Source organism: Triticum urartu, chromosome 2 (genome assembly GCF_003073215.2).
Source record: "Triticum urartu cultivar G1812 chromosome 2, Tu2.1, whole genome shotgun sequence".
NCBI lineage: Eukaryota > Viridiplantae > Streptophyta > Magnoliopsida > Poales > Poaceae > Triticum > Triticum urartu.
Genome location: NC_053023.1, coordinates 658203880 through 658221116, shown reverse-complemented (window position 1 = coordinate 658221116; position 17237 = coordinate 658203880). Strand labels below are relative to the sequence as shown.

Sequence of the window (17237 nt, the reverse complement as noted above, 5' to 3'; positions counted from 1 at the left end):
TAGCCGGGGCAGACTATAGTAGCATCTTTGACGTCGTTCCCTCCGTTGGGATTATGACCACATGGTTGTCGCATGTTCTCATGTTAGCATTATGAGACAGGATGGTGGCTTCAGTTGCGGTCACAGATGGAGTAGCGATGCTGCGGAGTATGGTGGCTTGTCGTCCTCTAAGGTTCAAGGAGGCCCAAGACTGCTTCCCTTCGATGGTGTCCTCTCACTCTCTGGCGACGAGGTATTGGCAGTTTAGGGTGCTCCTTAGTGGTGTTAGTTCAATTGTCGCAGCCCTCCCGTCCTAGTTTGTCTGGTTTTGTGTCTGTAGCTAGGTGTAGGCGATTTTCGCCTGGTTTCACTCCAATTAACCGAGCTTTGATAGGTTTTTGGATTCGATTTTTCTTATAAACCGAATCAACTATGTAGGTTTTTGGGTTCGGTTTTTCTTATAAACTGGACCAATTATATTCTTCTTATGGAAATTCTGGAACCGTTTGCCCTCTCAAAAAGGTTCTTCGAAAAAATAAAATGCTTCAGGGATGGCTACCGCGCAGGCCCATGACTCCTTTGCCTCGGGTTGGGGCGGACCGGGAAAGTATCAGGTGCACCGGTGCTTGTGGTGCTACCGGTGCACCGGACGCCCGTAGCATGTTCAAAAATGCTTGATTTTTTTTGAAAAGAATTTAGCGCATTCACACAACATTGGTCTATGCTGTCGCAAAAATTCAACTCAAAATTTGAAATATTTCTCAAGGTACAAAAATCACAAAATCCACACTGAATAGTACACAACAGAAGTTGGGCTTTAAATTTGGCCCATTATCACATTGATGCTAAAATTGTCATTTTTGCATCTCCTCCAATGCTTTGAATTCTGATTTGAACTCTTGCAACAACATAGACCAATGTTGTGTCAATGTGCTACATTTTTTGCAGATTTTTTGAAACATTTATTAACACGCTACGACTTCCGGTGCAGCAGTAGCACCACAAGCATCGGTGCATCAGATACTTTCCCAGGGCAGACCTATGTTGTCCCAGCGGTGACACCTGGTAGAAATTTGGTTTTCGTTATATGTAGTCTATATTTTGGGCTTGGACACCAGAAAAAGTTAATGTTGCACACCGGTTGAAAAATTGGGGCAAGGAAGAGAGACATGCAGCGAGCATGACACCTTCAGCCGAATGGCCAGGTCTTTGCCCCTACCTTCTCCCACCGTCTTGTTGCCAGCGATTCTGCTCAACACACTGATTAATGGAATAATGAAATGTTCCAAGTTAAAAAAAGGTGCCACGAAGAAAGGACAAACTACAGACGCCACAAGGATGACACCATCGCCAGTGGCAAGGACAAAACACATATTCACACACTCGTCACTAATTTAAAACACGAAAACTAAAACATACTCCCCCCGATCCACATTAATTGTCGCAGATTTAGTACAAAGTTGTACCAAAATTGTGCTAAGTCTATGACAATTAATATGGATCGGAGGGAGTAAGTAATAAAATTCATTCAGTCCTTGCAGGGCTGCATTTGGGTACAGAAACTGAAGCCAGACTATAAAAATCCCAATAAGTGCAGATAAGAAAAGGTAAGGATAAAGCAACAGCACTGCTCGATGGCCGTAAAAATGTACATATGTATATGTAATATATATGACCTAATGATCCTTCTCAGCTAGCACTCTGCATTTTGCAAACAACAAAACTGGCCCCACAGAACCGAAGGAGCACACAGCAATCTGCTGCACAAGGGAAATATACAGGTTAAATACATCATCGTGTGATGTGCCTGCCTGCTGCCACAATGCCGGCTGCGTTTCGACGCGGTACAAAACTTACAGGAGACATGGGCTCCTACTGTCCTAGCCATCACCTTCTGAATAAAGCCAGGAAAGTTAAGCATTTGCCTTCCGACAATCACCATTGTTGTTCCTTTATATATGGTTAGTGTGATCTCTACTGGATAAGTAGATTGCCATGAACAAAACAACTGTGCTGAAGCAGTAGGTTCCGCGTTCAGACATAAGAGGTCAAGCGCACCTGCAGCAGGTTCGAGTGTGGGATGCTCATCGACACAATCGCCCTGCGGCAGTTGTTCCTCAGGAACGCGAAAAAATAGTTTATGATCAACTTCTTGAAGAACCACGAGTCCTTCCTGGCTTTGACAATGGGGTTGTCGATGAGATACACGGCTCCAGATTCCTTCGCCTGCTTGATGAATGCGAGCTCCAGCTCAAGGTTCTGTGTGTAATCCAACGAGGGATCTTGAGGCGTTGAGCAACTGGGTGTTTCAGGAATCGTGTCTACTGAAGGTGTAAAGTCCACCAGGAGAGGGGCATCGAGTGAGTAGAGGCTGCCGTTTGGTGCAGTGATTATCTGTCCAGGGGTTGAAGGCTCCTCATCGGAGTCAACATCATCTTCACTCTGTAGGGACAACTCTACAGCCTCCCGCTGTATGAACTTTTCAAGGCCTTCTATCAGAAGGCGCTCAAATGTGTTATGGTGCTCCTGTTTCTTGTCTTTGTATCCGTATCTGTGCATTATCAAGTTAGCATCATAAGAAAATTTTAGAGTTGATTCCATAGACTCAAGCAAGCTCTCAGAATCTCACCAACAGTTTATACTTAATGGTATGTACACCAACTTTGCATGACAATTAAAAAAAATCAATCATTGCTCATCAATGTACATGAAGATACAAGATATGGTGGCACAACAAACTATACGACTAATTCATTAAAATCACAGTACTTTTGCGTTCTACCGAAATTTGTAATTCTCCCAAGCAAAAGAAGTAATGTCAAACCCATTGGTAACAAATGTATTAGTGTAGGAATAATCATGGATCAAAGCAAATCATTTTTTTAAAAACGGAGCAAGACTCTGGTAACCAGGCGCTTACCGACCAGTTATTAGACTATTCTGATTTGGCATTTCTTATTTCATTTTGGTCTATACATTTTCTGTATTATTTGCGGTTGTACGAGAGTTGAGCATAATATGGAACCTACCATTTCGAGCTAGTAGGACCACTAACTGGCTGTGTGATATTCAGTAGTAATGGGCGAAAATGGCACGAATGGAGAAAATCGCATTCATACCCTGCATTTGGTAGTGCTAAAACCTATTACCAGTATTGGAGGAGGAAGGGGGGGGGGGAGGGGGGGGGGGGGGGTGGGGTGGGGAAAGCAATAAACAACAGTGCCTGTAATTCAGATAGACCTAACCAACTAGAGTCCATGTACATACCTGGCAATACAGCGAAACATGTGATAGCCCCTTGTACAAACACGCTGGAAAAGAAACCTTTCACTTTGGGGAACCGCAGGCACTGGTACATTCCTGACGCACACGAATACGATTATTGAGTGGATAGCAGGGAGGGCGGTCAGAAAATGACCAAAAATTGCAGGAACTCCTGTCACTATCTCACTGTACACCAAGCCTAGTCCAGGCGCTCTCATTGTGCCAAGGTTGGGCCCCAGTTTTCTCATTAGATCTTTTGAAAGCTTCTGTTTGAGTTCACTGTCATACTTCAGTTTGGTTCCGTAGTTCCAGATGAACATAATCATGACAAGACCAGATGCAAAGACCAACAGTGCCCAACCTCCATCCCCAACACTACTCAGAGCTGATGAGAAGAAAATCAGCTCCAAGGATAGGAATGTGATAAGGAATGACACGACCTTAATAATATTGGTTTCCCATATTAGAAGCATTATCAGTGTAACATAGACCGTGGCCATTATCATCACCCCAAGTTCAGCTATGGCTGTTCAAGATGGAACAGTGTAAGAGTGCAGAATACTGAAGCATTACAGCATATTGCATAAGCAGGAGTTAAACATAATAGCATATCCAGTGCAATACTATTACCATATGCATTCCCGACATCAGATGTGCTTCGGAAGAGCAGAATAAAGCCCAAACAGGAAGCCAGCAGAAACCAGTTTACGACTGGAATGTATATCTTAGCCATAAATTTTCGAGATGTATGGACAATTTTGAGCCGAGGAAAGCAACCAAGTGATATGGACTGCTTTAGGCATTGGAATATAGCAATCGTCATTGTCCTACTGGCAATCAGTGCAGCTAAATTAGCAAGCAAGAAAACAGGCCAGAAAACATTCCCTGCATAGAGAATACAGTGTAACAAGTCAGTAATCGCAAATAGAATATTCACATCACATATGGAAGAACTGCTGATGGGGTTCATTCATAAGAAAATGAAAAACACAGGCATATTCAGCCACATCCAACTTACCTGGAATAGATGCAAAGAAGATATGTTCAGGTGTCTTTTCGTTTGCAATGAGGAAAGCAGCTTGTCCTAAATAGGCCAAGACAAGGCAAGGAAGAACAAGAAGAACAAACATAAACTGCAAAGGAGAAACATGCTGGATATAAATATAATCAAGAGTGGATGAGTAGTGGATACATTAAGCAGATCTGAAATTTTATATAAAACTAATACTGAGTCTGAATGACTAAGAATTTATAAGAAATGTTAGGTATATATAGAACATCATCTGCATAAAGTTCAAAATAGAAGTAACACTTCCATAAACTAATGATAATACCTGAACAAATCGTACAGGAAAGTGGCAAAGATTTGAAAAGATAGCCTCAGATCCTGCAGTATAGTTGGTAAACAAATCAGTTTCTTTTTTTTTACCAAGACACTTAAAAAAAAAGTTCTGAACCAACAGACTGCATTGTGAGACAACAGACAATCTAAATAAAAAAGGGCAGCCGGGTGCATGTAGCTCCCGCTTGCGCAGGGTCCGGGGAAGGGTCCGACCACTTTGGGCCTATTGTACGCAGCCTTTCCCTACATTTCTGCAAGAGGCTGTTTCCAAGGCAACAGCTTTACCGCTGTGCCAAGGCTCCCCTTCCAATACATCATAAAAATTGTCTCAAAGTTAAAGCGCACCAGCAAAGTACACAACAGAAATCAAAAGAAAGAGGTGCACTTTGACAGTAAGAACATAAGGTTGTGTAGCAAATCAAATGGTACTAACTGATTAGAGGTAAACTGACGTTTACCTGTTGCACACAAAAGACAACCAGCAAGGGAGAGCCAGGCCTGAAAGGGATTCCTCCCAAAATAATAAAAAATGTATAGAGGATTAAACGCCTTAAAAGCTCCCGATCCATATCTACTGAGATTGCATATGCCAATTCCTCCAAGACAGCAAAACCATATCAGCAAACAAGGGCCAACTATAAATCCTATTTTGCTAGTGGCATATCTCTGTAGACTATACAGGACAACAAGAAGTGCAATTGAAATCATCACCACAACATCTGCAAATAACGTTTGATGGAATTAGGAAGAGAAACTAGCATAAATTATAAAATAAATAGCTTACTTTTGTTCCATTAAATAAAAGGAACTTCACCTTGTGAGGCCTTTGGTATCCCAACTTTCAAGCCGCTGACAGCAGACAGCACTATTCAATGATAAAAAAATTATTGGAAAATAGTCCGCATAAACTACACTTGTAAAGAAAATAAACATGTTCTTCAATTCTTTATGATGTACCACTGAACGTGTGTCAAGAAGAAGAAACAAACCTGACATTGCTGGTGTGATAACTCCATTGGATATAAACATGGCAGTCCCAAATAGTACTAAGCCTAAAAGTAACTTCTTCATCATGAGTGAAGATTCAAGTTTCTCCTTTACTTTTATGGACCTCTCAAGCTCATCTGTGGGAAGCTTGAGACGGAAACTTGACATCCTCTTCTCAGGCTGAGCTTGTACTTGGTTTGGAATGAGACTCACTTTTGCATTTCTACAAATTAAAGAATACATGGCAAATATACCACCTGTGGAGTCATAAAATAATTGAAGGATGTTAAGCCTGTAACATATCCCTGTATAATTTTTTTTTACCTTATTAACTCAATTCACAACCTCGAATATACCTTCACCATCATCATTAGCCCAAAGGACAACCAAGACATACTTCACCAATGGCATCAAAATCAGAGTATACAGAACTAGTGAGAGTGCTCCCAGAACATCCTCCTCCTCAAGAATAGGGTACTTGTTGAACATGACATCAAATGTATACAGTGGACTTATTCCAATATCTCCGAAAACCACAGCAAGAGTCTGAAGAGCAAGAAATACTGTCCTGCCAAAATCAAACTCCTGCACATGTAAATGAAATAACTGAACCATGCGCCAGATAATGAAGGAAACATGATAAGAAAATATATATTCTTTATTTAAACGGTGAGGACATTACTATCTACATGCATTTAATTTCATACAACTGTCAACAAAGACTATCCCATAGATCGATCTCCACAAAGATATTCTGCTGATGAAATTTTCAACTCTTATGGTTCATCTCATAATTAAACACATCTCCCTCCTGGGAAAATATACATTTCTTCTGATGATATGACTTCAGTTATGGTTACTCAATAGATGAAGTCACTCGAAAAAAAAGGTGATGTTATTCGCACACCGACCTGATAAATTGTTAAAAACCATAACAGTAGCCTGTAATTTTAGCTTTCGTACTAACACCCATCTATTCTACTACTGCATCGAAAATGCCCTGAACTGTCTGCAATGCGGTTGCCTGGAATGATGAAGGTAAAAAGTAAAAGATTTTGTTTGCTATGCAGGACAGCAGGGTGGTAATATTAGGTCGTAAGGGGGAGGGGGGCCTTGAGATGGCATCACTAAGCACTTTGAATTCATCCTTTTTACTAGGGAACTTTGCATGCATCTGGGTGTAGCTTGTCACCAAAATATTATGTTCAAGGAGAAATCCAATTCTCTAATTTGAAACAAGGGATAAAATGTGACTCTCCGAGGTCTGATAGCTTGCCAGCAAAAACATATGTTCAAGGAGAAATCGAATTCTCTAATTTGAAGGGGAGAAAATGTGACTCTTCGAGGTCTTTGGTGTTGAATTGGAATCTCGTTTTCATGTCGGAAGTTTATAGTTGGGCAGATTTGTTCAATACCTGCTTTAAATCTTCGATAGCAAGCATAGACAATTTTTTACTAGGAATGGACTTTTGCATTGGAGAGACTACAGTGCCTATATAAGTTCTTAGACCACCTAGAAAGAGGTACTTGCGTTGGACAAGGTATCTTTAATTATGACGTTTGAAATTTCATGATTGCCCGTATTCTCGCTTTAACCACCCACGGAGCTGGAAGAGGTTCCTGCATTGAACGTACACCGAAAGAATCTAAACTTTTATGGAAGAGAAGTGGTCTGATTTACATAACAGATGGAGGCAAACATTGTCTCCGGCAAGATTAGTATAGCAGTTTACTGATTCACTTTTATGTACAAGTTATGTCTTGTATGAGCAGATTGGGGTGGGTGATGGGTCGCAGAAATATCAGCACTACATGTAAGTGATACGAAATTAACTCATCTGATAACTATTGTTCCGATTTATGCACAAGAAAACGGTCACAAATAACATGAGCGCACGTAATCACCATTCCCGCCGCATCCTGATTACCAGTCACAATGTTATGCAAACAAAATTTGGATGAAGGAACAAAACAATTGATGTTTCTGATCGAACGCAACATATGCATCCCCTCATCCAAGCACGGCCATCCTGAACCACAAGGATGTGCAGATTCGCACTTCTCCAATCCAATGGGCAAACGCTGAAGCTAACCAAAATCGCACCGGTCGGTGGTCTGGTCACCACTCTCACGGCATTCCACGCGCGCGGCATGAGCAGCGTGCGTCGAACACCTCGCCGCATACGCAATCGAACGACACGAGACCAGGAGGGGAAACAGAGCGCGCGCTCACCTCGGGGTCCTCGAGCGGCTGCGCGCCGGAGACCTCGTTGCCCTCGACGTCGAACCAGTCGACGGTGGGCACGGTGCGGATCAGGCGCTGCCGGGCCTCCCTCTGCTCCTCGTCCTCGTCCTCGTAGTCGACGTTGTCGTCCTCGGACTCGGACTCGAAGCTGCCGCCCCGGCCCGCCGCCCCGACGGCCGCGGGCCCCCCCGCCCCGCGGCCCTCCAGCTCGTCGTCCTCCTCCTCCCCCGCGGACACCCAGCGCCACTCCATGGAGGGCGCCTTGCGCATGCCGGCCGCCGCCGACGACTCGGCCGCCATTCCCGCCGGGCCGTGGCCTCGATCAGATCGAGAGACGAGAGGACGGGGCAGGGGCAGGGACATCCGGAGGCGGGGAAGGAAATTGGCTCCGTTCCGTCGTTGCGTGTCGGGAGGAGGTGGGGATGTTCGGGGCGTAGTGGAATGGGGAGAGGAGAGAGCGTCAAAACCGGGAGGCGGGTGCGAATGGTGCTGGAGTGGAGCGAGCGGTTTGGCTCGCGGAGGGGGGACTGGTGAGGTGGCACCACGTGCGGACCACATGACCAGATCCAGTCTCCCCTCTCTGTCTCTCTCTTTTCGTCGATGGTTTTTAGATTCTCATTGAAAGTGAACCGCATTTAAGGTCCTGTTTGGGACACATGGGTTACATAAATTCCTTGTAAGAGAAAATTGCACGAATCACTAACTGTTGGTGATGATTTTGCACGGAGACAACTATTCTATGGATTTGTTGTACAAAACCGACAGTGCTCTTTTGATCCCGGGCTCACATGCTTCCTAATGAACAGTAAAATCTGAAGAAGAAAAATGGTAAATAAACTGAAATTTTCGTGATAAAATAACTTCTTGGAATTTTCGTTGCAAATACTCCACGTCCATACAAAACGTCATATATTGGTATAATCCGTTTTAGCTTGGTCTAATCCAACGGTGGGTATGTTAATTTGATTTCTTATAGGTGGATCCCGCTTGTAAGTGCACGCATGAAAAAAAAGCAGGCCATCGATCGACGAGATTAGCATGGGAATGTTAGTTAGCTTGTCTTTTTTTAATTTAATATTTTTAGTAAAAAGAAAAAAGATAGTAAATCATACTGGACGTCGTATCTTATGCATCCGGTAACCCTCATGCATCCCTGTAGCCGGTCGTCCTCGTTCGTTCGTCCGATCCTAATCCTCGTCCTCCCGTGAGTTGGCTCTTATTTTGCAGAAAAACGCCCGCTTGTGCCCTTGTTAGACGTGTGAATTTTCTAAAAGTTGTCAGATGTATCAAGGGGATTACATTGTAGATAATGGTAAAATTGTGATGAGAGCCTAAATACAAGGGCACAAGCGGGCATTTTTCTGCAAAATAAGAGCCAACTCACGGGAGGACGAGGATTAGGATCGGACGAACGAGGACGACCGGCTACAGGGATGCACGAGGGTTACCGGATGCATAAAATACGACGCCATCATACTGTACTCAATATTTATCCTGGAAATTTTCAACAAAATTGGACCAAAGGTTTTTTTTAGTTGGCCTACTAATGCGGCCTATTTTTTTGCCACCCATGTACTTACCAATGAGATCCACTTGTCACAAACCATGTAAACCTACCTAAATGCTGGATTATACGTAGCTGCAACATATTGCACCAATATGCGGTGTTTTGTGCAACAAAACCATAAAATAGGTACTCTGGAAAATCAACAACAATAGTTGGTGGTTTGTGCAATTATCTCATCTTCCAATGATCCATTTCAAAATAGTACTTCACATATTTGCTTTTATTAGGACAAGCCTTTGATAGTCAATTACATTGTTGATATGTAAATTTTGTGAGACAAAATTGTAACTACAAACAGGCAGTTTGGAATCCGGATTTAAGGACATCAATTGTGTTTCACATACAATATATACTAACAGAGTAAATGCGGTCAAATGCTTGTTCTAAAAAAAATTAGTGTGTGAAGTATTTTAAAACAGATGGAGTGTTAAAATTTACACACACTTTAGAATAGAAGTGGAAGAAGTCATATGCCCAACTGGACTGGTCCAACTCTTGAGTGCCATCTCTAAGTGGCTATTACTATATCGAATCGACTACACCCAACTGTGTTAGAGAGTGTTGCTTCTCTACTTTCGTGACGTTTGAAACTGGTTGATTCGACTCATAACCAACATCTTTCTATGGCAACTCGATTCGAATAGACTCCCTCCAAAGGACCAAATTCAACAAAGGTGTGGCCTTGTGATGGCAAGCATGCCATTCATCATGATTTTTTTACCATGGAAACTACAGGGCTTACACCCGACAACATTTTATTGATAAAAGAACAAAGAATATTATTGTGCAAGTTCCTCAAGAAGAGGAACAAAAAAATGACAAAACTATAAAAGAAAAAGGAAACAGAAAGCAAACTACCTCTAAAACCTAAGGAGTAAAAATTTGTCCATCTATGGAGTGCATCTTTGTATCTGATTTTTGATCCTGTGTGTGAGCAATGTGATATCATGGATGAATCCACTTCTCCAATGGCCAAAGGATGGCATGATGTGTCTGAATACATTGTCATTTCTGATCTTCCAAATAATCCACCAGGCTAGAAAGACTACCTTTGCAAAGAACGGTTTGTTAAAGTCCTTCCTTGTACCAATGGCAATTTGCACCATGTATTGGTTGTTCGGACAAACAATTTGCAGATAGTTCCATATCCTCACACCAAAGTATTGAAAAAATAGGTGATTTCTATCCTCTAAGGCAGAAGTTGGGCACAAGACACATTGTGGGCCATCATCAATTCTCCAATGTCTACCTTGTATCATATCTTTGGTGTTAACTCTGTCCATAATTACCAGTCAAACAAACATCTTGATTGACATGGTGCAACAACTCTTCCATGTCCAAGTCAACACTGGGTTGGTTGTAGTTGGCTGATGAAAAAAGTGTAGTACTTTTTTAGCAGTATATTCAGAGACTTTGCCATGTCTCCAAGACCATTGATCCATACCTTGAGGGTTGACTTGGAGGTTTCCCATGATATCACCGAGTTGATTGAGCTCAAGAAAGGCCTGCTCCGAAAGAAGGAGAGTGAACAACTAGGATTCTGGGATGGAAAAGGAGCAAATATTAGAGACCTATTCTGCACAGCTCCAAAAGTCCTGAAACTTCACGGAAGTTATTTCCAGAATATATAAAAAATACTGAGCACAAGAAGTACCAAAGGGGGGCCACCAGCCACGAGGGTGGGGGCGCGCCCTACCCCCTGGGCGCGCCCCCTGCCTCGTGGGCCCCCTGGTGGCCCTCCGATGACCATCTTTTGCTATATGGAGTCTTTCGTTGAGGAAAAAATCATAAGCAAGCTTTCGGGACGAGACTTCGCCGCCACGAGGCGGAACCTTGGAGGAACCAATCTAGGGCTCTGGCGGAGCTGTTCTGCCGGGGAAACTTCCCTTCGGGAGGGGGAAATCATCACCATCGTCATCACCAACGATCCTCTCATCAGGAGGGGGTCAATCTTCATCAACATCTTCACCAGCACCATCTCATCTCAAACCATAGTTAATCTCTTGTATCCAATCTTTGTATCCAAACCTCAGATTGGTACCTGTGGGTTGCTAGTAGTGTTGATTACTCCTTGTAATCGATGCTAGTTGGTTTACTTGGTGGAAGATTATATGTTCAGATCCATTATGCATATTAATACCCCTTTGATTATGAACATGAATATGCTTTGTGAGTAGTTACGTTTGTTCCTGAGGACATGGGAGAAGTCTTGCTATTAGTAGTCATGTGAATTTGGTATTTGTTCGATATTTTGATGAGATGTATGTTGTCATCCCTCTAGTGGTGTCATGTGAACGTCGAGTACATGGCACTTCACCATTGTTTGGGCCTAGAGGGAGGCATTGGGAAGTAATAAGTAGATGATGGGTTGCTAGAGTGACAGAAGCTTAAACCCTAGTTTATGCGTTGCTTCGTAAGGGGCTGATTTGGATCCATATGTTTCATGCTATGGTTAGGTTTACCTTAATACTTCTGTCGTAGTTGCGGATGCTTGCAATAGGGGTTAATCATAAGTGGGATGCTTTTCCAAGTAAGGACAACACCCAAGCACCGGTCCACCCACATATCAGATTATCAAAGTACCGAACGTGAATCATATGATCGTGATGAAAACTAGCTTGACGATAATTCCCATGTGTCCTCAGGAGCGCTTTACATCATATAAGAGTTTGTACAGGCTTGTCCTTTGCTACAAAAAGGATTGGGCCATCTTGTTGCACCTTATTTACTTTTACTACTTGCTACTCGTCACCAATTACCTTATCACAAAACTATCTGTTACCGATAATTTAAGTGCTTGCAGAGAATACCTTGCCGAAAACCTCTTATCATTTCCTTCTGCTCCTCGTTGGGTTCGACACTCTTACTTATCGAAAGGACTACGATAGATCCCCTATACTTGTGGGTCATCAAGACTCTTTTCTGGCGCCGTTGTCGGGGAGTGAAGCGTGATACGTCCATTTTGCATCATGCTTTTATATCAATATTTATTGCATTTATGGGCTGTTATTACACATTATGTCACAATACTTGTGCCTATTCTCTCTTATTTTACAAGGTTTACATAAAGAGGGAGAATGCCGGCAGCTGGGATTCTGGCTGGAAAAGGAGCAAATATTAGAGACCTATTCTGCACAGCTCCAAAAGTCCTGAAACTTCACGGATGATGTTTTCCAAATATATAAAAAACATTGAGTGCAAGAACTTCACCAGGGGGGCCACACCCTGCCCATGAGGGTGGGGGGCGCGCCCTACCCCCCTGGGCGTGCCCCCTACCTCGTGGGCCCCCTGGTGGCCCTCCGGTGACCATCTTCTGCTATATGGACTCTTTCGATGGGAAAAAATCATAAGCCATCTTCTCGGACGAAACTCCGCCGCCACGAGGCGGAACCTTGGCAGAGCCAATCTAGGGTTCTGGCCGGGCTGTTCTGCCGAGGAAACTTCCCTCCCGGAGGGGGAAATCATCGCCATCGTCATCACCAACGCTCCTCTCATCGGGAGAGGGCAATCTCCATCAACATCTTCATCAGCACCATCTCATCTCAAAACCCTAGTTCATCTCTTGTATCCAATTCTTATCTCCAAGTCCGGGATTGGTGCTAGTAGGTTGCTAGTAGTGTTGATTACTCCTTGTAATTGATGCTAGTTGGTTTACTTGGTGGAAGATTATATGTTCAGATCCTATTTGCACATTAATACCCCTCTGATTATGAACATGTTTATGCTTTGTGAGTAGTTACTTTTGTTCCTGAGGACATGGGAGAAGTCTTGCTATTGGTAGTCATGTGAATTTGGTATTCGTTCGATATTTTGATGAGATGTATGTTGTCTCTCCTCTAGTGGTGTTATGTGAACGTCGACTACATGACACTTCACCATTGTTTGGGCCTAGAGGAAGGCATTGGGAAGTAATAAGTAGATGATGGGTTGCTAGAGTGACAGAAGCTTAAACCCTAGTTTATGCGTTGCTTCGTAATGGGCTGATTTGGATCCATATGTTTCATGCTATGGTTAGGTTTACCTTAATACTTTTGTTGTATTTGCGGATGCTTGCAATAGAGGTTAATCACAAGTGGGATGTTTGTCCAAGTAAGGGCAGCACCCAAGCACCGGTCCACCCACATACCAAATTATCAAAGTACCGAACGCGAATCATATGAGCGTGATGAAAACTAGCTTGACGATATTCCCATGTGTCCTCGGGAGCGCTTTACATCATATAAGAGTTTGCCCAGGCTTGTCCTTTGCTACAAAAAGGATTGGTCCATCTCTCTGCACCTCATTTACTTTTACTACTTGCTCCTCGTTACCAATTTCCTTATCACAAAACTATTTGTTACCGATAATTTCAGTGCTTGCAGAGAATACCTTGCTGGAAACCGCTTATCATTTCCTTCTGCTGCTCGTTGGGTTCGACACTCTTACTTATCGAGAGGACTACGATAGATCCCCTATACTTGTGGGTCATCAAGACTCTTTTCTGGCCCGTTGCCGGGGAGTGAAGCGCCTTTGGTAGGTGGAATTTGGTAAGGAAAAATTTATATAGTGTGCTGAAATTTACTGTCACTTGTTACTATGGAAAGTAATCCTCTGAGGGGCTTGTTCGGGGTATCTTCACCCCGACCAGTATAGCAAAGAGTTGCTCCTCAACCTACTGAACCTACTAAAAATGAAAATGCTTGCTTTGAAATTCCTTTGGGTATGGTAGAAAAACTGCTAGCTAATCCCTTTTTAGGAGATGGAACAAAACATCCTGATGAACATCCAATATATGTGGATGAAGTTTGTGGATTATTTAAGCTTGCAGGTGTACCCGGAGATGTTGTTAACAAGAAGGTCTTCCCTTTATCTTTGAGGGGAGATGCATCGACATGGTATAGGCTATTTGACAATATGGAGTCTTGGAACTACAAACGATTGAAACTGGAATTTCATCAAAAGTTTTATCCTATGCATCTTGTTCATCGTGATCGCAATTATATATATAATTTTTGGCCTCGCGAAGGAGGAAGCATCGCTCAAGCTTGGGGGAGGCTTAAATCAATGTTATATTCATGCCCCAATCATGAGTTCTCAAGAGAAATGATTATTCAAAATTTCTATGCTCGGCTTTCTGATAACAATCGCACCATGCTTGATACTTCTTGTTCTGGATCTTTTATGATGAAGACTATTGAATTCAAATGGGATTTATTTGAAAGAATTAAACGCAACTCCGAAGATTGGGACCTCGACAATGGTAAGGAGTCAGGCATGACACCTAGTTTTGATTGTGTTAAATCTTTTATGGATACCGATATTTTTCGTAAATTTAGCACTAAATATGGACTTGACTCTGAGATAGTAGCTTCTTCCTGTTAATCTTTTGCTGCTTATGTTGATCTCCCCAAGGAGAAGTGGTTTAAATATCATCCTTCCGTAGAAGTAAAAGTAGCTGCACCTATTAAAGTTGAAGAAAAGACTATTACTTATAATGATCCTATTGTTCCTACTTCTTATGTTGAGAAACCACCTTTCCTTGTTAGGATAAAGGATCATGCTAAAGCTTCAATTGTGGTTCGTAAAAGCAATATTAAAACATATACACCTCCTGAGCAAGTTAAAGTTGAACCTAATATTGCTATTGTTAAAGATCTCTTGTCTGATAATATAGATGGGCATGTTATTTATTTCTGTGATGAAACTGCTAGAATTGCTAAACCCCGTGATACAAATAAACCTAGACCTGTGATAGGCATGCCTGTTATTTCTGTTAAAATAGGAGATCATTGTTATCATGGCTTATGTGATATGGGTGCTAGTACTAGTGCAATACCTATTGACCTATATAGAGAAATTATGCATGATATTGCACCGGTTGAGTTAGAAGATATTGATGTCACGATTAAACTTTCCAATAGAGATACTATTTCACCAATGGGAATTGTTAGAGATGTTGAAGTCTTGTGTGGGAAAACTAAATATCCTGCTGATTTTCTTGTTCTTGGTTCCCCACAAGATAGCTTTTGTCCCATTATATTTGGTAGACCCTTCTTAAATACTGTTAATGCTACCATAGATTGCAAAAGAGATGTTGTTACTGTCGGTTTAGATGATATGACTCATGAATTTAATTTTTCTAAATTTAGTAGACAACACCGTGAAGAATAATTACCTAGTAAAGATGAAATTATTGGTCTTGCTTCTATTGCCGTACCTCCTAGTGATCCTTTAGAACAATATTTGCTAGACCATGAAAATGATATGTTTATGAATGAAAGAAGAGAATTAGATGAAGTATTCTTTAAACAGGAACCTATTCTGAAACACAATTTACCTGTTGAAATCCTAGGGGATCCTCCTCCGCCCAAGGGTGATCCCGTGTTTGAGCTTAAACCTTTACCGGATACTCTTAAATATGCTTATCTTGATGAGAAAAAGATATACCCTGTTATTATTAGTGCTAACCTTTCAGAACATGAAGAAGAGAGATTATTGAAAATTCTGAAGAAGCACCGTGCTGCTATTGGGTATACTCTTGATGATCTTAAGGGCATTAGTCCCACTCTATGTCAACATAAAATTAATTTGGAAGAAGATGCTAAACCAGTTCGTGATCATCAACGCCGTCTGAATCCTAAAATGAAAGAAGTGGTAAGAAAGGAGATACTAAAGCTCCTTGGGGCAGGTATAATTTACCCCGTTGCTGATAGTCAGTGGGTAAGCCCTGTCCATTGTGTCCCTAAGAAGGGAGGTATTACTGTTGTTCCTAATGACAAAGATGAATTAATTCCTCAAAGAATTGTTACTGGTTATAGGATGGTAATTGATTTCCGCAAATTAAATAAGGCTACTAAAAAGGATCATTACCCCTTACCTTTTATCGATCAAATGCTAGAAAGATTACCCAAATATACACATTTTTGCTTTCTAGATGGTTATTCTGGTTTCTCTCAAATACATGTGTCAGCCAAAGATCAATCAAAGACTACTTTTACATGCCCTTTTGGTACTTTTGCTTATAGACGTATGCCTTTTGGTTTATGTAATGCACCTGCTACCTTTCAAATATGCATGATGGCTATATTCTCTGACTTCCGTGAAAAGATTTGTGAGGTTTTCATGGACGACTTTTCCGTCTATGGATCTTCTTTTGATGATTGCTTGAGCAAACTTGATCGAGTTTTGCAGAGATGTGAAGAAACTAATCTTGTCCTGAATTGGGAAAAGTGCCACTTTATGGTTAATCAAGGTATTGTCTTGGGGCATAAAGTTTCTGAAAGAGGTATTGAAGTTGATAAAGCCAAGGTTGATGCTATTGAAAAGATGCCATGTCCCAAGGACATCAAAGGTATAAGAAGTTTCCTTGGTCATGCCAGTTTTATAGGAGGTTCATTAAGGACTTCTCAAAGATTTCTCGGCCTCTTACTAATTTATTACAAAAAGATATACCATTTGTTTTTGATGATGATTGTGTAGAAGCATTTGAAATACTTAAGAAAGCATTGATCTCTGCACCTATTGTTCAGCCACCTGATTGGAATTTACCCTTTGAAATTATGTGTGATGCTAGTGATTATGCTGTAGGTGCTGTTCTAGGACAAAGAGTTGATAAAAAACTAAATGTTATTCAATATGCTAGTAAAACTCTAGACAATGCTCAAAGAAATTATGCTACTACTGAAAAGGAATTCTTAGCAGTTGTATTTGCTTGTGATAAGTTTAGACCCTATATTGTTGATTCTAAAGTAACTATTCACACTGATCATGCTGCTATTAAATATTTTATGGAAAAGAAAGATGCTAAACCTAGACTTATTAGATGGGTTCTCTTGCTTCAAGAATTTGATTTACATATTGTTGATAGAAAAGGA

At 41.7% G+C, this 17237-nt stretch overlaps 1 protein-coding gene across 1 annotated transcript; it reads right to left on the bottom strand.

Annotated features, from left to right (window-relative positions):
• Nucleotides 1-1587: 1587 nt before the first annotated feature.
• Nucleotides 1588-8307, bottom strand: LOC125539510 (probable potassium transporter 15). The gene is made up of 10 exons (XM_048702980.1): nt 7806-8307; nt 5929-6157; nt 5575-5829; nt 5400-5450; nt 5044-5304; nt 4578-4630; nt 4262-4376; nt 3874-4128; nt 3247-3769; nt 1588-2530 (listed from the first exon to the last, which is right to left on the bottom strand). Exons 1-10 carry the CDS (start codon nt 8178-8180, stop codon nt 2014-2016), a joined length of 2634 nt encoding a protein of 877 aa, XP_048558937.1. The 5' UTR covers nt 8181-8307; the 3' UTR covers nt 1588-2013.
• Between the last annotated feature and the right edge of the window lie 8930 nt (nt 8308-17237).

Bases quoted from the DNA above. Each gene is read 5' to 3' on its own strand.
- LOC125539510 (XM_048702980.1), bottom strand. From the start codon at position 8,180: ATGTCCCTGCCCCTGCCCCGTCCTCTCGTCTCTCGATCTGATCGAGGC. The intron at 6,158-7,805 runs GTGAGCGCGCGC...TTACATGTGCAG, and splicing joins AGCCGCTCGAGGACCCCGAG to GAGTTTGATTTTGGCAGGAC. The intron at 2,531-3,246 runs GTATGTACATGG...GATAATGCACAG, and splicing joins ATGTTTCGCTGTATTGCCAG to ATACGGATACAAAGACAAGA.